Here is a 22,551-nt window from a genome sequence, read left to right as displayed (position 1 = left end):
GCTGTTTAGAGCCCTGGAGATCAGGGGGAAAGTAAGAAGTGGGGTATGGGGGGCAGCCTGCCTCTGTAGCCCCCAAAGAATCTAATCGGGGATCCTCCTTTGGGGTCCCTGTCATTTCCATGGGACAGCCACGAAGAGCTGGGTAGAGGCATCTCCTTGGGAGCTTGGGCTGGATTTTTGTGGCCTCCTGGTGCCAGGAACTCTGATACCTGTGATTCAGACACACGTGGAGATAGTCACTCGTCTTCCCTTCACTCGTGGTCCCCACGCATGTGCGGCCAGGCCTGTGATTCAGACATTTGTACAAATTTAGTTATGAGAACGAAGACTTTTGATCCAGGCCTTCGATTTCAAACATACTCGTGGAAACATTTGCCTCATCTTTTATTTACTCGCGGGCGTTGGAGTGTCTTATTGAGGTCTGTGATTTCAAACTTCCTCAAAGATGTTCGCGCAGCTTCGCTCACTTGCGAAAATGAGGGCTCGTTCCAGACTCGTGGCTTCAGAGATCCTCGAGGGAGTGTTAGCCTCGTCCTCGTTTACTCGTGGGCACGGCGGTGTTTGATCAAGGCCTGTCCTTCCGTATGTTCTCGAGAAGGCTCATTCATTTTTACATGTTCGTGGCAAGTAACGTATTTGACCGGGGCCTGTGATTTCAAACACAGACGGGAAATCGACCCTCTTTTCGTAGAGTCGTGGGCATTAAAACCTTCGACTTGGGGGATCCCTGGGTGGCGCAGCGGTTTGGCGCCTGCCTTTGGCCCAGGGCGCGATCCTGGAGACCCGGGATCGAATCCCACGTCGGGCTCCCGGTGCATGGAGCCTGCTTCTCCCTCTGCCTGTGTCTCTGCCTCTCTCTCTCTCTCTGTGACTATCATAAAAAAAAAAAAAAAAAAAAAAATTAAAAAAAAAAAAACCTTTGACTTGGGCCTGCGATTTTAAGTATCCTTGAGAAAAATTGGCCCCTTTAAGCTTTTAGTCACTCACGGCCAACAGATTCTTTTTTTTTTTTTTTTCTGGCTTGTGATTTTCAAACACGTTTGTGGCATTTCAACCTCAGTTTTATGTGCGGGGATCCGAGGTTTTCATTCGGACGTCTGATTTCAGACACTCGGAAGGTTTCCCTGTTAACCCACGAGTACGGTGGATCCGGGTCTAGGACTGTAATTGCAAACACACTTGAGGAAGTTCATTTGCTTCCTTGTCAGCGCCAGGATCCTGAATCCAGGCCTGTGGATTTTAAGACTTGTGGGCGAATTCAGACCCGCTTAGATCACGTTCAGGGGAGTCCATGGGGAAAGCCAAGCTCCTCTTCAATTGGTTTCAGGTACAATACGGGGGCTTTAATCCAGGTTTGGTTTTTTTCTTTTTTTTTTTAAGATTTTATTTATTTATGAGCGACACACAGAGAGAGAGGCAGAGACACAGGCAGAGGGAGAAGCAGGCTCCCTGCGGGGGTCCTGATGCGGGATCCTGGTCCGCGATCATGCCCTGGGCCAAAGGCAGGCGCCCAACCGCTGAGCCACCCAGGCGTCCCAATCCAGGTTTTTTGATTTCAGACAAACTTGATGTTTTTCGGTCTCAACGTCTTTTATCTTAGCTCACGTGAGAGGTTTCCCGGTCCTAAAATTTCAGTTAGACAACCTCGTCTCTCCATTCATGGGCACTGCAGGCTTTGAGACCTGTCATTTCAAACACACTTTGAGGATCCCAGACCCCCGTTCATTTACACATGGGCAGTGGTTGGAACCAGCAAAGCAACCAGCAGCTTGGTGAACCTGTGCTATTTCCTGTGGTCGCCCCTTAGGCCCCAGGGTCTTTGAGATGACTGCTGTGGGTAGCGAATGCCAACTCAGCGTCCCCCCTGTCGCCCGGAGAGCCTCGCTCAGTGCTTTTGCAAACCCACCTCCGTGGCACATACCTCGTTGGTAAACTTGGCAGTCCTTTCTGACGCACCAGCCGTGTGTCCACCGGGTCTCACAGTGAGGATGGAGCATTTCGGGGGGAACGCAGCGCATTTAGGCTGGTGTTGGGCTAGGCTTGGAGTGGGGGGGGGACGAGCCAGGGAGGCCCCCAGCCCGGCTAGGGCTTGCAGCCTAACTCATCTCTTCCGTCTGCCTCTCTGGCCCAGAGAGAACGAGAGACGGGCGCAACCGGGCTCTGGGACAGCCCGCCCAGCCCGTGCCCAGGCCCTCCCTGACTGGCCAGGCTTTCTCCCCTCTTCCCACAGGGGCCCTGCAGATCGAGAGCAGCGAGGAGACCGACCAAGGCAAATACGAGTGCGTGGCTACCAACAGTGCCGGCGTGCGCTATTCCTCACCCGCCAACCTCTACGTGCGAGGTAGGGAACGCCGTATCCAGGTCGAAGGCAGGGACCCGTCCTCTCCTGTTCCCCCTCCCTCCTTGGGCTCACAGCCTCCGGGCTCCCCTGTTCCCTGCAGACCCGAGCGGGAGGGCCCCCCCACCCACCCCCTGGTCGCAGCAGGACCTTGGGTGAGGGCGGCATCCCTCTCCGGACCTCAGTTTACCTCTCTAAAACGGGGGCTGTTTACACCACCCCGCCCCCGTGCCTGTGACAGACACCCCACGGGCTGCAGGACTTGGTGGGGAGGCAGGAGGGAACGGGGCAGGGCCAGGGGGTCAGCCTTGGGCCCACAGGGCTGGGGGAGCCTGCAGGCCTCTGCCCCGCCCGCCCGCCCGCCCATCTGAGTCGGCTTCTGTGGTGTGTCGTGCCGTGCCTTCCCTCCGCTGTGTGCTTGCTTTGCTTCTCCAGACTCCGTGGCCTCTCGTAGCTCCCCGCTTCACCCCCCCCCAGCGCCCTCAGTCTGAGAGCTGGGGAGGGGTCCCTGAGGCCGCCCCCCGCCGCCGGCCCCCCGCACCTTCGGCTGTCCCGGAGCCCGGTGCTCTATTTTTCCTCCTCGTTGCCCTCAGGAAAGGACTCGTTTCGGCCCAAGCGAGGCCGGGGCCACAGCAGGCGTCTACGCCTGGGGCTTGGCACCCCGTCAGGCTGCGGCAGGCACGGCACGCCGGCGAGGCTTGTCGCTCTCGTCAGGCCCGAAGCCCGGGTCCTGGCCCCAGCACCCCCCACCCCCCACCCCGTCCCCAAGGAGGCCCTGGGAAGCGTCTACACTGACTTCCTTCTGGGTCCCTTGGTGTCCCTCAGAGGCACCGGGGGGCTCCCCGGGTCCCCAGAGGCCTGCGTCGACCCCTCTCCCCGCTGTGTTGGTTCTCTTCGGTTCTTTCAGAAATTTTAATCCGCCTCCTCCTCCACCATTTGCTCTGCTCCCCTCCCCGCCTCCCAGTGGCTGTTTCTGATCAGATTCGTGGTAGAAACAGCTCCTGCTGCCAGGAAACAGGGCCCCCTTCGAGCCCCAGGGCTGCCCTGATTGGCTCCGTGTACTTGACCTCACCCACACCTCCCTGGGCCTCAGTTTCTCCCACTTGAGGCACCGGATCCCTGCCATTCCCAGCTGGGAGGCTGGGCAGCTCCTCCGTCCCCCCCACAGACCCTCCCCGCTTGGTCCCCACCAAGCACAGCCCCACTGGGGCTGTCTCTGAGGAGGAGGCCGCGTGGCGGGAGGGAACGGGGCCGTGGGCGCGAGGGTGGGCAGGGGGCACACACCGATCCGCTGCCACGGCACCTCTGGTGAGTTATAGCGCGTCCGTGACTCCAGCTGACTGGTCTTCGTCTAACCTGCTTATTTCTCTGCAAACACCTGGGATGGGGGTTTGTAAGTCTGGCAGGGTTCGAGGAGAGCGTGGACGGACAGCAGGCATGGGATGACGGGGTGGGGGGGAGGCCTCTAGCAAGGGTGCGACGAGGGAGGGGGACCCCTGTGTCCTCAGCCCCCTGGAGGTGGGGTCCCCAGCATGAGCCTCTGATCTTTTGGGGGGTCCAGCCTCCCAATCTTTGCCTGGGTCTCAGACGCTCCAGAAATGAATTAAAAAAAAAAAAAAAAAGAATCGTGGAAGACAAATGTAATATGTCAAGAAAAGGAAAAAAAAAAAAGGTCATTGCTGTTCTTTTTTATTTTTTAATTTTAATTTTTTTTTTTGGTTTAAAGAGAAAAAAACAACAAACTATTGCAGCTTTTAGCCTTGGGAAGTCCTCTTTTTACTCTCTGTATCTCCCCTATTTTTTCTCTTTTCCCCATGTCATTGTGTTCTGCATCAAACCCCCTTTACATCCCTCAGAGCTTCGAGAAGGTTGGTGTGTTTTTTTCTTTTTTACTTTCTTTACCCACATTTTTACATTCTGAAAGTGACACACACACACACGAAACGCACACAGACACGCACACGCGCACACACGCAGACACGCACACGGAAAATGATAGCAAAAGAACTAAAAAATAAATAAATGAATGACGGAATATGAATAGTAAGCACAAAGCGAACAAAACAAAACAAAAAACCGCCAAGCGAGAGCAAAAACCCAGAAAGACACGAAAATTTCAGCCGCGCCCAGCCCGGCCTAGGGCCGGCCGCACACATGCGATGCTTGCATTGTGGTCGCCTCTATGCATCCGTTGGTAATGTTGTTGCTAAGTTTTTTGCACTCCTCGTCGTCATGGTAACTTGGGCCTGATGCATGCCGGGAGAATGTAAAAATTTCTCTGCATGCCACTCTTGTCGGTTTGGTTTGGTGAATTCCCAGCGCCTTCTGTTGGAGTGTTTCTCGTCTCCTGTTCTGTTTTTCTCCTTTGGTTTTCTTCGTATTTCTTTCTTTTATTTAGTTATTATTACTATTATTTTGGTTTTGTTTTGTTTTGGGGGGGAAAAAACCGATCAGTTCGTTTTTTTTTCCCCCTCCCATCCCCGTTCACCCGGTCCCCTTCTACCCCCAAAGCGTTTCGTCTTTGGTTCTGTCTTGTGTTCCTGTGCTATTTGGTTTCGGTTTCTTGGGCTGAGCTGTTCTGTGGTTGTTCTCCAAACGCATTGTGACTTAAAAGCCAGTGTTCCTGTCCCAGCTACCATCCGGGAGGGCGGTAGGGGTCCCACAGCTGGGATGCCGGGGCAGAAAGTGACCGCCCGGGCTCGAGGGCACAAGGGAGGTGACCTAGATGGACGGTGGGGTGCGTGGGGAGAGCAGCCCAGTTGGCCTGGCCTCGCCTTGGCCAGCCCCCTCTTTACCCAGAGCTGGCGCCCCAGCCCCGCAGCGCAGCCGTGTTGGAAGGGGGCTTAAGCAGGCCTGTCCCCATCTTTCTGCCTCAGCACGAGACCACCTCCCAGTCTTCCCAGACAACCCAGAAAACAGGCATTTGAAGCACAGCTAAACGGGCATTTTGAGTTCTTGATCAACGCAGCCGCAGTCCAAATATGGAAAGTGGTTGCCTTCAAATTGGACCGTCCTCCCCAAATGACGCATGCTCGGCACACAGGCCGCGCTCAGGACGGAGGCTGGCCTGATGACTGTGGCATCCTGGCTGGGCACAAATACGGAACCGTCTGTCAGAAAATGTAGCATGGAAAAAAAAAAAAGAAAGAAAAAAAATGTAGCATGACCCGCTTAGGAAGAGATACGCAGGCAGTTATCCTGCCCCTTAGTGCTACGCCTGCGCCTCCCAGGCGGCGTTGGCCGCTTCCTCCACCCCTTCACGGGCTCTGGGCCCAGTCACAGGCATCTTGTCCAACAACCCAGCACGGTCACTTTCTGAGTACCTGAGCATCAGAACTGTGGAATTCTGGAGAAAACCCAGGGGAACTCTGGACGTAGCCTCTCCCCCCTCTCTCTCTGCCTCCCCGACTCTCCCACTGCCTGCCTCTCCCTCTCCGTCTCTCTCTTTCTCTTTCTCTCTCTGTCTCTCTCTCTCTCTCTCTGTCTTCCCCACCCCACCCCCACTCCCGCCTTCAAGTGTCTCTCTCACTCCTGCAAACCTTCGGAGATTCTGAGGTGCACACTCCCATCTTCTCCTTCCCTGAAGAAAAAAAGCAAGCCCTTGAGGATACTGCTCCAGCCCCAAATAAAAAAATTCATTTCGATTTCTAGCTGCCCGCATTCCCCCACCCCGACCCAGGCCCCCAGCTGACGGACAACCCAACGTTTATGGTAGTTGAGAGAAGAGGTCAGCCTGTTGGGGCTGCTGTTTTTCCCCCCTTGTCCCTCCCCTTCCGTCCCTAATCACCCACATACTATGAGGTCCAGGGCCAAGTTGGCGAGAGGACTTTAGATGCGATGAGAGATTGATTTCTCTGGTCTCCTTATTAACCCAGCGTGAGAGCTGTCAGGCTGACCCTCAGAGGAGCTCCAGAAAATAGGAGAGAGGGTCTCCCAGCCCGTCCACCAAAGCTGGGTCCCAGTGAATTGGAGCTAAGAGGTGGCTGAGGGTCTTGGGCTCCGGCCAACCTGGATTCAAACCCTGCCGCTGCCCCTTCCCCAGCTGTGTGACCTTGGGCCAGTCGCCTGATCCCTTGGGGTCCCACGTCCTCTGAACAAGAAGGAACATCCTGCACTAGCTCATGGGGCAGTTGGGGGGATCCCATTGAGCTAATTAATATCCAAGTGCCTTGGGTAGTTTGTGGCACACAAATCTACCAGTGGGGTTGTTGTAGAACGGGGACATAAAGAATTCAAGCAGTCACTTCCCTTCTTTGGGGACCTCATTTGGCCCATTATGTACCTTCACAGCTCCGCTGTTTGAGTAAGATGGGGATGGTAATGGTAAACCGCTTTGAAAAGAATTGTAGGGCAGAAGCTAATTCCTTTGCTCAGATCTCATTTTTTTTCCGCTGGTGCTCTTCTGAACCCATCCCATGATTTCATTTTCTCCTGGTTCCAACCCAATTCCTGTGAGATCAGTGGCTTCCCTAGAGCCACAGCTTTCATCTTGCCCCCTGTCACTCCACCCAGGGAGTTGGGTAGCCACAGAGTCAGAACAGGGAAGGAAAAAAAAAAAAAAAAGGCCCAGCTTGGGTGCTAAGCTACCCTTGCAGAGAATCACCAGCCCTGGAGAAGAGGTGGGCCACCGGGGCAGCCTGACCCGAAAGCTGGCAGCGAGGATCCCCTGCCCCCCCACCTCCTAGCCGGACCCCTTTAATTCACCGGCACCAGCTCCTGCTGACCCTGGGTGGGTCCGGGGGTGGGGGCGGGATACTCAGACGTGCCCTCCCCTCCTCCTTGAAATGTGTCTCTGAGATGCCAAGGGCCTGAACTCAAAGCCGAGCCCAGTGTTTAACACAGCCGGCAGTTGCGCTTCCAGAACTTTCCCCCTGGGGAGGACCCGGCTCAGATTTTTGCCGAGGTGGGAAGGTGACGATCAGGTTACGCTCTACCTGGCTGTTGATCTTCTAGTCCGTCTCCTCAACACTGTAAGGCTCTAACGGTCCTGCTTAGTGGCCACACGTGACGTCTTTACCGCTTTGTCCGGTGACCATAGCGTCACCTGAGCCGTGGTGCACAGGACCTAGTTAAATAGTGTGCCACCCCGCTGATGTCGTGAGAGCTTGCGGGGAGAATTGGCAGCGAGCTGGAGACCGAGGGCAGGGCGTTCCGTCCCCCGGGGCCTTGGGGTATCTTTAGGGTTTGGGAGGAGGAGGCCAGATGGGGCTGGGATGCCTTAATGACAGGTCTCGAATCCTGAGCTAAGGCGCGGGACTCGATGCTCAATGCCAGCGGTGGGTGTAGATCGCCCCGATTCGCAGGTGTTGCCAGAACTCTGTGACCCATCCCCGGGCCTTCGCAGATCAAACCGTGGCGTGGGATTTTTTTTTTTTTCTTTTTAATGGGACAGATTATTTAATTTTTAAAACTTCTGGCATCCAAGCCACGTAAAATTGGTGGCTAGGACCTCGAGATGATTTCCTTACTTCCTGCCCCCTCCCCCCCCACCATCCAAACAGTAGTAGATACAGGTATGGGGCCTGGAACCCACCTCACCCCCCACCCCTGCACCCCAGAACCTCCCGTAGTTCTAGAAAGGCTCGCACTGGGGTTTGTGGCTGAGCTTCCCAGGTCCCATTGATCACGCCTGGCCGTGCCTCCCCCTGCCCTGCCCCCAAGGCCCCTGACCTGACCCTGACAGGCCCCAGCCCTCCTCCTCCCACCCTCATCCCAAGGGGAGAGGGGGCTCCAGGGTGGGGAGGCAGGCTTCCCCTTGGGCGTGGCGGGCGGCAGGGAGGGGGCGTTCTGCAGGAACACTGAGCTCTAGAACCTCTCGCCTGCTGCCTGCCTCACACTCTTTGCATCGCTGTCTCCTCTGTTTTGGGGGGTGGGGGGAGTGAGGGAACCATTAGATTACACCTTGTCGTTTGGAGAGCCCCACGTCTCTGGCGGCCGCAGCGAGGGAGGCAAGGAAGTCACTCGATTGGCAACATGTCATCCCGTTTTCTGCCAGAACCAAAACCAAAACAAAAGGTGGGGCAAGAGAAAGGGCACCCCCCCAAAAAAAAAGTGGAAAGAAAATAACGTCAATACCTGTAGTGCAGCAGAAATGCTAAAAATGCTAACAACTTGCCAAGGCCGCTGGTCAGCCCGTGGGCCGGAGGTGGGGGGGCGGGGGGGCGTCCGGCCAGGTCCCTCCAGGCCTTGCACGCTATCTTGATGGCGGAGGGAGCTGGCAGTGGGAGGGAGGAGGCAGGAAGGGGGACAGGAGCAAGAAGATGCCCAAGGCAGGCCGTGGGGTAGTGCCCCCCCCCACTCCCTGGGCCACAGGCTGGGGTTCAACAGAGGGGCTGAGGATCAGGCTCGGACCCCCCTCCCTTCCCAGGACAGGTGTAATCTAAGCTTCAGTGAGCCCGTGGGGGCTGCAGAACTTGTTGGCATCTCTCCCCACCCTCCCAACCCGCATCCTCATTTTGGAGTCTGGAGGAGCACCCAGCAGCTCCTCTTACCCCAAAATGCCAGGCAGCGCTCCCCCCACCCCCCCACCCCTTGGAGCTGCGGCTTGCCGAATCGTTGAGATGTCTGACACTGTTCCCTAACCTAGTGCTTCCAACCAGATCACCTCACTTTTGAGTTTTCCCTCACCCCTCACCCCCTCCCCACCCTTTCTCCCCCAAACCCCACCCCCCCTTTTAGTTTTTGACTTTCTGCCTCTTCCTGCCTGGGGGAGGGGTCGTCTCCCGGTTGCTTTGACGGTTTTTGAGTTGTTTTTCCATGTGAATCGGGGTTTGAAGCGACCCACCCCCCCCCAACCTGCCACCCCCCCCCCACCGCCCACCCTCCTGACCCCCCTCACCCATGCGGGTCCCCCCCGCTGGGACCCCCGGCTACTCGGTGACGAGAAGAGCTGGAAACGAGAGCCAGCTGGAGCGTGCTGAGGACCAAGGCTGGTGTGGTCCCCTTATAACCTGCCTGGACCCTCCATTCAGGTCGGTAATTGGGGGCGGGGGTCCCGCGGGGCCACTCCGTCCTGTGGGCTCTGCGCCCACCTTACTTCCTAACCCGCACCTCAAGCTTGCAGCCAGGGGTGGAAAGATGTCGTGGGTGGGCGTCAGCACCATATTGGGCAGAACACAGCGTCAGCCGCCCGCCCTTGCTGGCTGGGAGGTTGCCCAGAGGCCTCGTGAGACCCACCCCCCCGCCAGGGGGTATTCTGAGCCCACCTGGTGCCAATGGGCACGATCCCCTCCCCTAAGCTCGTGGCAAACCAGCCCTCTTCCTACAGCACACCCTCAGAAGCAGATGAGGTGAATGAGAAAGCAGGTAGGCAAAGTTTCTCAGCTGTCAGCTTTTACAGCGCATTGGCAAGCCCATTTAACTGATGGCTGCTGGCCATGCTTGGGATCGTGAGCACGAGAATTACTATTGTTGATAAACGCCCTTGCACGTCTTACTGACTTCTGGTCAACAGCCCTAGGCAGCAGGGCTTTTACATATTCAAGATATATGCTTGTCCCTGCTCCTGAAAAAGGTTGGAGGTGTCTTCCAAAATCTCCCCCAGCGTGGGCGGAGATATTTTCAGATAAGTTCCGATGTGAACGGGGTCTCTGGGGCAAGATGTTGAGCCTTACACGCAGATAAACATGGCTCATATTTAACTTTTAAATCGTAAAGCTGCCCCTTACCCCCTTTGATATTCCGATAATCCCTCTCTGTGTGGGTGTCTTACTCTCGTGGCTTCTGGACATTTGTTATGATCGCTGGATAGTATTCAACCGGTGGTCCCTGGCTATTGTACAGTTGATGGGGACTTTTGCCCTTTCTGCTGTCCCCAGAACCTAAAGACATGTGGGTCTGAAAGAGCCAGGTGCCAAGAAGCGACACCTGGCCGTGATTCTTGCTACTTGCCAAGGCGAGAGAAGGCTCGCTCTATCTGAGAGGTAGAGCCCAGGCAGTCCTGGCTTTGAGCTCTGGCCCCACCGCTTCTCTGGGCCTCTACTCCTTCATCCACCAAATGGGCCGTACAGATACTTGCCACACAAAGTTGGAAGAAATAAAGTGACATGGGGATTCTACAGGAATTCTGTTTCCTCTTTAATTCATCCCAAACTCCCATAAGGTAGAGAATCGAGTTGATCTCCACGCACCCGCGTGCCCACCCTGGAAGGCCAGGAGGAGACGTCACTGGCCCCATGCCCAGGCTGAGTACCTTCTGCGTGCTGGGCACTGCCTCAGTCAACGTGATACCTTCTGAGCAGGGCCCCAGTTACCCCCATTTCACAGATGAGAAATCGAGGCAAGTGAAGGATCTCCCGTCTCAGCCTGGAGAGGTTTTGTGTGAGACTGTGAGGTCGTGAGGAATTGCCCTGCCAGCGTGATCAGCGTGTCTGTGACGAGCCCTCAGCCAGGGGCAGGGCAGGGCAGGGCGTCCCTGAGAAGTGGGGCTGGGCTGGTTTGCCCCGAGGGCTCTTCCTCTGTGAGGCTCTCACCTCTGTGGCCACCTCGAACCCGCCGCTGGGGCCCTTGGGTGCTGGGCAGGGAGGCCAGACCCTGTGTTCTGCTGGGGGTGGGGGGAGTACCTCCCTGGGGAAGTCACAGCCCCCTCCCTTTCAGACCCCGATTTTCAGCCCCACACATTCCATGTCTTTTTGTTTTTTTTTTTTTCTTTTTGGCTTTTGTTTTTGGTATTTTTTTTTCCTCCTTCTGCTTTTGGGTGTTCTGTTTTGTTTCAGAGGGGATTTTTTTGTTTGGGTTTTTTTGTGGATTTTTCTTTTTTTTCCACTTTGTGTTTTCATTTGTTCCTCCTGGTTTTGTTTTGGACGTCGAGGCCGTTTTCTCTCCTTGATTAATTAGCTCCCCCACGCTCATCCCCCATCGTGTTCTGTTTCCATGACAACGCAGCGTCGGGCATCCCACTCGTGCCTCGCTGTGGATGCCGGCGGCTGGCCTGGACCGTGTCCGCTGGCTGGCCAGATCCCATTCTCCCCCGACTCCCCCCACCCTCCACCCAGCCCTGCCAGAAAGCCACCCCCCATCTCAGCGCCCTGCCCCGCCCCTCACCCCCAGTCTGCATGGCCCCTCTGTCTCCCCCTCTCCCACTCCTCCCCTCCAGCGACACCTTTCACTCCTTCCATCCCGTCTCCAACGTGACACTGGACTTTTCGTGGGGCTTCCTTTTCCGAAGGGCTGCCGCTTCCTTGCCCTGCCTCCCACCCCCCACGGAGCTGCCCTCTCCTCTCTGCCTCCATCCCTCCGCGGGTTCAGGGAGCAAGGAAGGGTTGGGATTTCCAGCTTAGGAGCGGGGCTGCAAGAGCGGGAACCGGGCTGCTGCCCTCTGGCCCCTGGAGCCCCCTCCTCCGTAAGGCGAGCCACAACCCCGACGGCCACCCCCTACCAGCAGTGCGCAGTCAGAGGCAGGTCAGGGTGCCCAAAGGCGTTTCGTTGCCCCATTGACCCTCGACTTCCAGGTCTGTCATCTCGGTAGTTGCAGACAAGACTCTGGCCCACCGAAAGCTGAGGACCCTCCCATGCACGGGCAGGGGGTGCTTTTGAGACCCCAAGCTCTCAGCCAGGGGCAACCTCTTTCTGGCTCAGAAGGATCTCTCTACCTACCAGGTCAACGCAGGTCCCTCCCACTGCAGTTGAACACCTCCCGTGGCACAGCCACGCTTTTTGGAAGTTCAGGTGCCCATTAGCACCCCCCCAGGCCCAAAACCTGTCCAGCTTCCGAAAATGGAGCCCCCGAAATGCATCCTGCTGCCTTCACGGTCTGCGAGGTTGGAACAGAAGGCTGCACCCGCTTCCCCGCTGAGAAACGCACAGAACATGTCCCTGTTTTCTCAACGTTCCAGCTCATTCCCTCGTTTTATTATTATTATTATTATTATTATTATTAATTATTAATATCCTATTTATGATTCTGCTAGGGTTGTGATGTGACAATGTGACATGTCACATTGGGTCACATCCGCTAGAGTTAATATGCAGCATTGAAGTGGGCCCCCTCCTCCCTCCTTCTCTGTCTCTGCCTCCCTCTCTCTGGGCCTGTCTTCCCGCTCTCTCTCCCCCGTGGCTCCGCTCTCTCTCTCTCGCTCTCTTTTGCTCTCACTCTCTTGCTCTCGCTCTCTCTCTTCTCCGGCACCCATGAGTGTGCACCGAAGGCCCCTGAAACCCAGGCCTCTTCCCTTGCATTACCTCTCTCTCTGTCCCTCCTTCTGCCTCTCTCTCTCTCTCTCTCTCTCTCTCTCTTTCTCTCTCTCTCAACCAACCTATTTTGCATGCTGTTTGTGATTCTGAGAGCTGCATCTATCAATGGAAACTTGTCAGACCCGACAGAAGCTTTTAGAAGGGTTTCTAAACCCAAAAACCACAAAAATTTCATTAGAGTTTCTCATCTTTTCCCTGAGGGCCCCCCCTCTCCCCGGGAAGTGGGCAGGGCCCCCGAGTCACCGGCAGGGACGAGGGTTGGGGGGCCGAAGTCCCGGCCCCCTCCGCCTCCTGGCGCCGCTGGCCTCTGTGACCTCCCGGCTCCCAGGTCCAACTTCCCCCAGGGGCCCCCCCACCCCCCCAACCTGCAGCCCCGACACCTGCAGCCAGAATCTTCCGACGCTCCCCACTTGGGAGAGCGGGCGGAGGGGCTGCTCCCCGAAGCCACGTCTGTCAGCAAAGATGAGAAACAGCTGATAAATTTTTGTGTTCGTAACTGTGCTGTGACCAGCCACTCTGGTCTCTGAAACCCTGTTGCTATGAAATAATGCTTCATGTCTCTTTTTATTATATATCGATATATCTCTCTATATATTGTTTGTGAAGTACCTTCCTTTGAAGTTTTGGTTTCTTTGTGTTGAAATTTGATTTTTTAATTTGGTTTTTTTGTTTTCTTTTCATTTGGAAGAAAAAAAAATTTCAGCTTGGGGGGAAAGAAACAGCCCTGTTTATATTTAAATTGTTTTCCACTTTTTTTTTCCTTTTTTTCTTTCTTTCTTTCCTTCCTTCTTTCTTTCTTTCTTTCTTCCTGCTTTTCTTTCTTTTCCCCTCTGCATCCCGTCTCCCCACCCCACTCCCACCCTGCACCCTCCCTCCCCCCCCACCCCACCCGCCGCCGCCCACCCCCAGTCCGCCGCGTGGCTCCGCGATTCTCCATCTTGCCCATGAGCCACGAGATCATGCCAGGTGGCAACGTGAACATTACCTGCGTGGCCGTGGGCTCGCCCATGCCATACGTCAAGTGGATGCAGGGGGCCGAAGACCTGACGCCCGAAGACGACATGCCCGTGGGTCGGAATGTGCTGGAACTCACAGATGTCAAGGACTCCGCCAACTACACGTGTGTGGCCATGTCCAGCCTGGGCGTCATCGAGGCCGTGGCCCAGATCACAGTGAAATGTAAGCGGGGCCCATGGGGCCCAGGAAGGCAGGTCACCTCTTGACCCCGGGCCCAGGTCAGGGGGTTACAGGTGGAAAAGCTCTGCCATTCTGGCTTTGGTCACTCATGGCTGGGAAGGGGACACTGGTTTATGAACAGGTATTTATGGGTTACACGTTATCCTGGGCCTGGCCCTGTGGAGGGCGACATGGCCTTGTTCTGCTGAAGGGAGAGTCTGGCGTGAGAGACACCCAGGTAGCCAGGCAGCTGTGATACAGCCTGATGGGGATGGTGACGGGGACCATGTGGCGCTGTTCAGACCCCCCAGAGCAAAGGTCTCAGCTCCCAGGAAAGTTAGGTCAGAGAACGGGCCAGAGAAGGTGGAGAACATTTCTAAGGGAAGGAAACAGCCTGTGCAGACTCAGAGAGATGGGGCCGGGAACAGGGGACTACGATTCTCCTGGCGTCTCAAGTTTGTGGTGAGATTTCCAAGGTGTCCCCAAAGACTTTCTAGCTTTAGAACAGGGTCCGGCAAACTACCACCTGCAGGCTGCATCTGGCCCTCCACTTGTTCTTACAAATAAAGTTTTATTGGCACACAGCCACACTCATTCATCCATGCCTTGTCTGTAGTAGCGTTGGGGCTCCAGGGCTCCAGGAGCAGAGCTGAGTAGTCCCAACAAAGACTCCCTGGCCTACAAAGCTGAAAATAGTTAACCGTGTGGCCCGTTGCCCACAGAGTTTGCCAAGCCCTTGTCCTAGGGCCCTAGAAGGTGTCAGCATTAGCTGGTTGGTTGGTCATTTCGCTGAGGGATTGAACTTCTCCTGGGGCCTCTGTGACTTGAAGACTTGGGACAAGTAGGAGAGAAAGTCACGGTTATCCACGTGCCGGGGACACAGCTGTGAACAAAACCCAGGTCCCTGCTAAGAGCCGGGCAAGGGTGCCGCTAGCCAGGGTGGTGTGGAGGCTTTAAGGAATGAGAAGGAGCTGGCCATGTGGGGGGATAGAGCATTTCAGGTACGGGGCACAGCAGGTGTGACGTGTGAGCAGACGGCGTGGCTGAGCAGAGTAAACCACAGAGAGAGGAACAGATCAGGGGCACCAACAACTTCAAGAGTCAATATTTTTCTTAAAGAACACATTTTTTTTTCTTTAAGTCAGTATTTTCAGCTATACGGGCCACCTAGTCTCCTGCAGCACCCTCCCACCCCCAGCTCTGCCCCTGTAGAGCAGAAGCAGCGATCTGCTCTCCGTAGACACGATTATGTTCCAATAAAACTTTATTTATAAAAACAGGTGCTGGTCTTCAGACCATAGCTTGCCGAACCCTGCTCTAGATGATGGGACGGGGGTCATTAGGGCAGTTGCATGGCTGAGAGTCCTGCAGCCTTTGGGGTCTGCAGCCAGCGTGCCTGATGTGTCACTGTGCCTCCCACCCACAGCTCTCCCCAAAGCCCCGGGGACTCCCGTGGTGACAGAGAACACAGCCACCAGCATCACCATCACGTGGGACTCAGGCAACCCAGACCCTGTGTCCTACTACGTCATCGAATACAAATCCAAGAGCCAGGACGGGCCGTACCAGATCAAAGAAGACATCACCACGACACGTTACAGCATCGGTGGCCTGAGCCCCAACTCGGAGTATGAGATCTGGGTGTCCGCTGTCAACTCCATCGGCCAGGGACCCCCCAGTGAGTCAGTGGTCACCCGCACAGGCGAGCAGGCCCCAGCTAGCGCCCCACGTAACGTGCAGGCCCGCATGCTCAGCGCCACCACCATGATCATCCAGTGGGAGGAGCCCGTGGAGCCCAACGGCCTGATCCGGGGCTACCGCATCTACTACACCATGGAACCCGAGCACCCCGTGGGCAACTGGCAGAAGCACAACGTGGATGACAGCCTGCTGACCACCGTGGGCAGCCTGCTGGAGGACGAGACGTACACCGTGCGCGTGCTGGCCTTCACCTCCGTGGGCGACGGGCCCCTCTCGGACCCCATCCAGGTCAAGACGCAGCAGGGAGGTGAGATGCCCGTGGGAGGTGCGGCTTCGGTGGGGACAGCAGGATTCCGGGCCATTGAAACAGGAGGAGGCAGTGGGGCGGGGGGCAGTCGTGGATCTCGGAGCGTACAGCTGGCTGATCTTGCCTGGAAGCCACAAAGTGGTTTATTCATCCTGCGTGGTGCTTTAAAATATTTTCGTGCGAGCGTTTCAAAGCAGGAAGTTGTCCCAGAAAACCCACATTTCTGTCTTCTCTTGGGAGATTCAATTTGGCAAGCCGGCAGGGCTGTGATTGGACGTCCAGACAGATCCCAGCGGCTGTCTGAGTTTGAGATCCCCTGCTCTCCCTTCTCGTCGGAGAGATTGCTGCCACCTGCTTTGAAATTATAAAGGGAAAGCGTATCTGCCCAAAGGCAGCGGGCTGGCCTCCTGGCCGCTCAGGTCAAGGGGCAGGGTGGGGGTGGACCGTTCAGGCATGTGGGGCCCCAGCTCTCTGTGGGTTTCTGGATGGGCTCAGCCTTCAGAACCTCAAATCCAAGACTCAGCTGTGGCCCGAGAGAAGGGACAGAGGGGTTGGTCCCCTGCTGCCACAGAGCACATACAGGATGAGGAATCCATGGTTGGAAACATCACCCCTACAATCTCCGGCATTTGATTTAGGGGAAATCAGAGAGGACGGGGGAATTGAGGTGGGCCCCTGACAATGGGGTGCTGGTAGGGGGCCCCCCTGGGGAAGATAAGAGAAATAAGAAGGGTGGAGAATGTTCCAGGAGGAGTGTCTGGGAGCTGGCAGCCTTTCCTCCGGGGCAGAGCTGAGCTTCATGGGGCTCTCTTTGGGAGAACGGGGGCCACCCAGTGGGTTGGGCACCTCAGACCGCTCCCCGGCCACCCCCATTTCCCCTCTTGTCCCCTCCCCGCAGTGCCCGGCCAGCCCATGAACTTCAGGGCCGAGGCCAAGTCCGAGACGAGCATCGGGCTCTCCTGGAGCCCTTCGCGGCAGGAGAGCATCATCAAGTACGAGCTCCTGTTCCGGGAGGGCGACCACGGCCGAGAGGTACTGGGGCCGGGGGGCGTGGTACTGGGGGTGGGGGTGGGGAGGGGCGGGGCCTGTGGAGGTGTGGCGGGGTGCTGGGGGTGGGGCCTGCGGGGGCGGGGCGTGGTGCTGGGGGCGGGGCATGGTGGTGGGCGGGGCCTGTGGAGGCGTGGCGGGGTGCTGGGGTGGGGCCTGTGGGGGCTGGGCGGGGTGCTGGGGGACATGGAGGGGCGGGGCCTGCGGGGGCTGAGCAGGGTGCTGGGGACGAGGAGGGGCGGGGCCTGCAGGGGTGGGACGGGGTGCTGGGGGACATGGAGGGGCGGGGCCTGCAGGGGTGGGGCGTGGTGCTGGGGGGCGGGGCCTGCGGGGGCTGGGCAGGGTGCTGGGGACGAGGAGGGGCGGGGCCTGCAGGGGTGGGGCGGGGCCTGGGCGGGGTGCTGGGGACATGGAGGGGCGGGGCCTGCAGGGGCGTGGCGTGGTGCTGGGGCGGGGCATGGTGGTGGGCGGGGCCTGTGGAGGCGTGGCGGGGTGCTGGGGGTGGGGCCTGTGGGGGCTGGGCGGGGTGCTGGGGGACATGGAGGGGCGGGGCCTGCAGGGGTGGGGCGTGGTGCTGGGGGCGGGGCCTGCGGGGGCTGGGCAGGGTGCTGGGGACGAGGAGAGGCGGGGCCTGCAGGGGTGGGACGGGGTGCTGGGGGACATGGAGGGGCGGGGCCTGCAGGGGCGTGGCGTGGTGCTGGGGGCGGGGCATGGTGGTGGCGGGGGCCTGTGGAGGCGGCGGGTGCTGGGGGTGGGGCCTGTGGGGGCTGGGCGGGGTGCTGGGGGACATGGAGGGGTGGGGCGTGGTGCTGGGGGCGGGGTCTGCGGGGGCTGGGCAGGGTGCTGGGGACGAGGAGGGGCGGGGCCTGCAGGGGTGGGACGGGGTGCTGGGGGACATGGAGGGGCGGGGCCTGCAGGGGCGTGGCGTGGTGCTGGGGGCGGGGCATGGTGGTGGGTGGGGCCTGTGGAGGTGTGGCGTGGTGCTGGGGGCGGGGCCTGTGGGGGCGGAGCCTGTAGGGGCGGGGTGCTGGGGGTGGGAGGCGCGCCCTAGAGTCCTGCTGACCGGGTGCCTGGGTGTCTCTGTGACCCCCCCCAACCCCCCCACCCCGCATCCCCCCATCATCGCGGATGCTTCCTCCCTCCCCCTCTCCCCTTCCCCCCTCTCCCCGTCTCCCCCTTCTCCCCCCCCTCCCTTCTCCCCCTCTCCCCCCCCCTGCATCTCTGTCCGGGTCCCTCACTGTCTCTGTCCATTCTGCTCTCTTGTGTGTGTCTCACCATCTCTGTGTCTCTGCCCTCTGGCTCCCTGGGTCTCCGTCACCCCCCGCCCCACCCCCACCCGTCCCCAGGTGGGGAGGACCTTCGACCCGGCCACGGCGTTCGTGGTGGACGACCTCAAGCCCAACACGGAGTACGCCTTCCGCCTGGCGGCGCGCTCCTCGCAGGGCCTGGGCGCCTTCACCTCGGTGGTGCGGCAGCGCACACTGCAGTCCAGTAGGTGTCTCGTGGACCCCGCCCTTCCCCGCGGGGGGGCCCCGGCGCTCGCGGACCCGGCCGAGCCTCCGCAGCGGGTGGGGGGCGCCTGGCCCCGGGCGGACGAGCCCACCCGCGGCGCTGGGGGTTCCCGCAGGCCCCGCTTCCCCGCGGGCCCCTGGGCCTGGAGCCCTGGGGGGACGAGGTTCGCCTCCTAGGGCGGGGACGGGTGTCATCTGCACCTTCTCCCTCCTTCCGGGTCCGGCCTGAATCTGGGGCTCGCGGGGCGGCCTTGCTGTGCACCCACAGGAGTTGGAGGGCTGTGGGAGGCTCGTTCCCAGGGAGCACAGTGCATAGAGATCAGTGCCTCCCCAGATGGCCCTGCCCGCCCCCCCCAGACAGGGTCCCCATTGCCAGGGGCAGGAGCAGGAGGGGAGGGGGGCAGGCCCCAGGACAGGCTCTTGCATCCCTGGAGTCTTTGCCGTGCCCACCCTGCCTCCCTGTCGCAGACGAGTCACCCTGTGGCCAGAACACCGCAGCCGGCAGCTGCCTCTGGGCCACCGTGTGGCCCCTACCGCCGCCCCCCCACCCTAGCCTGCTCTGAGCTCAGGGCCTAGGCAGGGCCCTGATCCCGCCGTCTCCCTGCCTCCTCTCCTCCCTCTGCTCCTCTTCTGCGCTCAGCCTAGCCTGCCGTGGCCCCTTCCCCCTCTCCCCTCCCCAGTCAGTCACCGCACCACCCCAGGCCTTGTTCCAGAAGCAGCCTCGGTGTTCAGACCTTCACGTCCCCCTGGGTGTGCGCACACAGGGTGGCACGGGTCAGTCGCGAGAGACAGAAGCTTGGGCCTGGGTGTCTAAGCCGCTGGGGTCAGGGGCCTCGGAGACACGGCAGCCCTGCCACCACCTCCCCCCCAGCCCCCTCCTGCCCTCCCCACTCCCCCCACCCACCCCCACCCCGTGCCGAGCCGAGAGCTCTGCAGCTCACAGGCGTCTGGGCGTGTTTGTGCGCGAGGCGATCAGTGAGGGTGTCCTGTGGCTTGGGCGGCCACGTGAGAGACTGGCACAGGTGCCGCGAAGGTGAGTACGCGCTGGTCTCAAGCAGGTTCACAAACACGGCCCACCCTGCGTGCCCCCCAGCCTGGGCTCCGGCAGCTCTGGGCTGCACAGAGTCCAGAGCCCAAATTTCGCCCCCAGAACTCTCCACCCCATGGCCAGGAGCCACATCTGGTCAGGAATGGGGAATCTGGAGCTCCCTGCCACCCGTGCTTGTCCGTGGGGCCGTCACACCGTCTCCCCCACCCCTGAAGATACCACGCAGGTTGGGCCGGATTGTGAAGGAGGCGGCCTCCGTGGTCGTCAACAAAGCGGCTTTGGCCCAGCCACACGCGAACCTCCGGGGCGGCCCAGGACAGGGAGTGGGAGAGAAGGGACTCCCCACTTCTCACCCCGAGACGGGTGGGGCCCGAGAGAACTGGCAGCAAGACTCAGGGCCAGGCATATCCCCCTGGGGACTGCGGGCTTCTTAGGCTGAACTCAAGGGTAGGTGGAGGCCAGACCACTCAGCCGTGGGTCTCCCCACACCGTCTCACCTTCCCGCCTCGTCGGCGCCAGTCCGGAACTGCAGCGTGCCCACACTGGGGGCCAGAGCAGGGCTTGGGCCCGCTTGCGTCCGGAGACCCACCCAGAGCTCGGTCTGGCCTTGTAGCTCAGCACTCCGCCAATCCCTCCCTCGTAAGAAAGTCTTATAAGTTAGCAGTTGAAGAGTGGAAGGTAGGTAACCAGACTGGGAGTTTTCTGGAAGGCGTCTTTCTTTCTTTTATTATGGTTTTTCTCATCATCATCACCATCACCGTTGTTTCTTATTTTATTATGGTTTTGATTTTATTTTTCCTCCCCCTTTCTCAGTGAATCCATTCCTTCCGGCACATTCTTTGGTTGGTTTTGTTTTGGTTTTTTTCCACTCCTGCCTGATTCCCCCAGGCACTTTTGGTTGGGGTGGCTGGTCAAGAAATGGGGGAGAGGGCCCCAAGTATCTCGTGTCGAGGAGGGGACTCCGGCATTTCACTTTAAGTGAGGCCAGAGGGTCATTCTAGTTGAAATAAGCCATCGGAGAGGCCTCTGGGCTGTCTTGTAGCCTGATGTCTTTGAGGACAGGAGCCTCCGATTCATCTCTGGGTGCCCCTGCCTTGGGGTGTGCACATAACAAGTACTCTCTAAACACAAATGGGGCTGCCATGATGGTGAGGGCTGTATGTACCTTGACGTGAGGCAAAGCCAGTGGCCTCTCTGGGCTTCCCCGCAGACAAGGAGAATTCTGGAGCTACGGGCAGTTGAAGTAGTGTGGCTCCAGCCATCGTCAACTTGCCTGAGGCTGAGGTCTGAGTCCCCATCCTCCATCAAGGCACCCCCTCCACAACAGCCGAGCCTGGGTTCAAATACCTGGCTCTCACCACATGCCCTTGGGAAGGCAGCTTGCTTTTTCCGGCCTTAGTTTCTTCATCTGTGAGGTGGGAGGCGATACACGAAAAGCTTAGGTGGGGTCTGGCAGCCAGTAGGTACACAACTGGTGATCATAGAAAACCAGGCAGGTGGACTTTGAAATTGATTTTCCCACCTGTAACGTGGAAGGAGGCTGGAGGGGTGATAGCTCCAGCCACTTATGTGTCCTGAGAATTAAGTGAGGTATAATTGGGGGACACATTTTGAGCGTAAAGAGTGTAGGGTATGGGGTGTGCAGAAGAGGCAATGCATAGACTGTGAGGTTTATTACTGGTGATGGCCTTAATACAGTCTCATAGTAGGTACTGAGCAGATGGGGACTTAATGTCATTTAACAGAGCCCTTAGCACACTGCCTGGCACACCATAGGTGTTTCATAAATGCTCTTTTAAATCTGAGCACAGATTGGCACAGAATTGGCACCCAACGAATGGAAGCTTTTAGTCATTTTTAACAAGCTTTCCCTGGTGCCCGGTGCACAGTAGGTGCCCCCAAACATGGGGACTAAGATTATTATTCCGAGAAGCCCTTGACATAATGGCTGTCATACAGCAAGTGCTCGATAAGTGGCACTTTCTTTAAGGAGGTTGGCCTGGCTCTAGGCACATAGTAGGCGCTCAGGTCGGAGCCATTGTGAGTCTGACAGGGCCTAGCATGGTCTTGGCTACACAGGTTTTGCTCAGAACGTGAGGTTGTCATCTGTAAAGCCTTTGGCAACTGGATGCACAAACAGTAGGTGCTCGAGAGTAAAAACTATTACCATTTATATATAAAGCCTTTAGCACAGCACTCGGCACGCAGTAGGTGCTTAAAAAAGCGAGAACTATGTTCTACAAGGCCCTTAGCACGGTGCCTAACACATAATGTTTAGTAGGTGGGGCTCTGTTGCTGTTGCTGTTTTTTCAGTAAGGCCCCTCGCACCGGGCCTGGCACATAGTAGGTCCTTTTTATGTGGACCTGTTTTTAAAAGAAAAGTCCTTACCACACTGCCTGGCCTGCAGTAGGTTCCATGTAAATGAGAACTGCCGTGTTTACCATTAGAGGGCTATTACGATGCCCAGCGCATAGTAGGTGCTCAGTAAGTAAGACTTGCCATTATTCTGTGGTGGACTTACTGTGGTGCCAGAAGAACTACGATCCGTAAAGACCTTGGCACACAGTAGTTGCTAATCGGGGCTATACTATCTCTAAATCCCTGAGGCTGGTAGCAGCACAGCAAGTGTCCAGTTAACGGGCGCTGGCATTATTCTTTAAAGCCCTCAGCATGCTAACTGGCAAACAGTAGGTGCTCAAGACATGTGCATTATTTTGTCTCCCACGTGAGGCCGAGAGGGTGGTCCTAGTTGAAGTAAGCCCTGGGGTGGCCTCTGGGGCCCCTGATAGAACCCAGGTGCCCGGTACACAGATGCTTCTGTTGTCAACCTGTGAAGCTCTTCCGCTGTGCCTAGCATACAGTAGGTGCCCAGTAAATGGGACTTTTGCTGCTTTTACCCTGGCAGTGCTACTCTCCTGGCACCCCATTTACTGTTACCCTAGAAGGCCTAGCGCTGTGCCGAAGCACACAGTAGGTGCCTGATGAAGTGGGGCTTTTATCACAATCACCTGGCGTGGTGCCCGGCACACAGGAAACGCTCAGCCAATTAGCGTGTTCACCGTTGGTCTATCCCTGTGCCGCGCCCGGCGCACAGTAGGTGTCCATCCAAGAAGTATTTTAGTGTGCTTCCGTCCTTGGTGCCAGGGCCGGCGCACAGTAGGTGTTCAGTGACTCCGTAGAGTCTGAAGCCCGTGGCCTGCTGCCTGGCACATCGCAGGGGTTCATTAAATGACG

At 57.9% G+C, this 22,551-nt stretch overlaps 1 protein-coding gene across 17 annotated transcripts in view; it reads left to right on the top strand.

Moving 5' to 3' along the window:
• Nucleotides 1-22,551, top strand: part of PTPRS (protein tyrosine phosphatase receptor type S) — a 96,700-nt gene that overhangs the window by 52,031 nt on the left and 22,118 nt on the right. For 9 of the 17 annotated variants that reach the window (XM_041764493.1, XM_041764494.1, XM_041764507.1 and 6 more), the window contains 6 exons: nt 2,231-2,341; nt 4,195-4,206; nt 13,436-13,705; nt 15,129-15,710; nt 16,609-16,742; nt 18,104-18,248. In XM_041764493.1, coding sequence (XP_041620427.1) covers nt 2,231-2,341; nt 4,195-4,206; nt 13,436-13,705; nt 15,129-15,710; nt 16,609-16,742; nt 18,104-18,248 — 1,254 coding nt within the window. The remainder of the gene's footprint in view (nt 1-2,230; nt 2,342-4,194; nt 4,207-13,435; nt 13,706-15,128; nt 15,711-16,608; nt 16,743-18,103; nt 18,249-22,551) is intronic. The other 8 variants (XM_041764508.1, XM_041764506.1, XM_041764504.1 and 5 more) reach the window with 1 other exon arrangement.

Source organism: Vulpes lagopus, chromosome 7, assembly GCF_018345385.1.
Source record: "Vulpes lagopus strain Blue_001 chromosome 7, ASM1834538v1, whole genome shotgun sequence".
In the NCBI taxonomy this organism is placed as follows: Eukaryota; Metazoa; Chordata; class Mammalia; order Carnivora; family Canidae; genus Vulpes; species Vulpes lagopus.
This window is presented reverse-complemented; position numbering and strand designations above follow the sequence as displayed.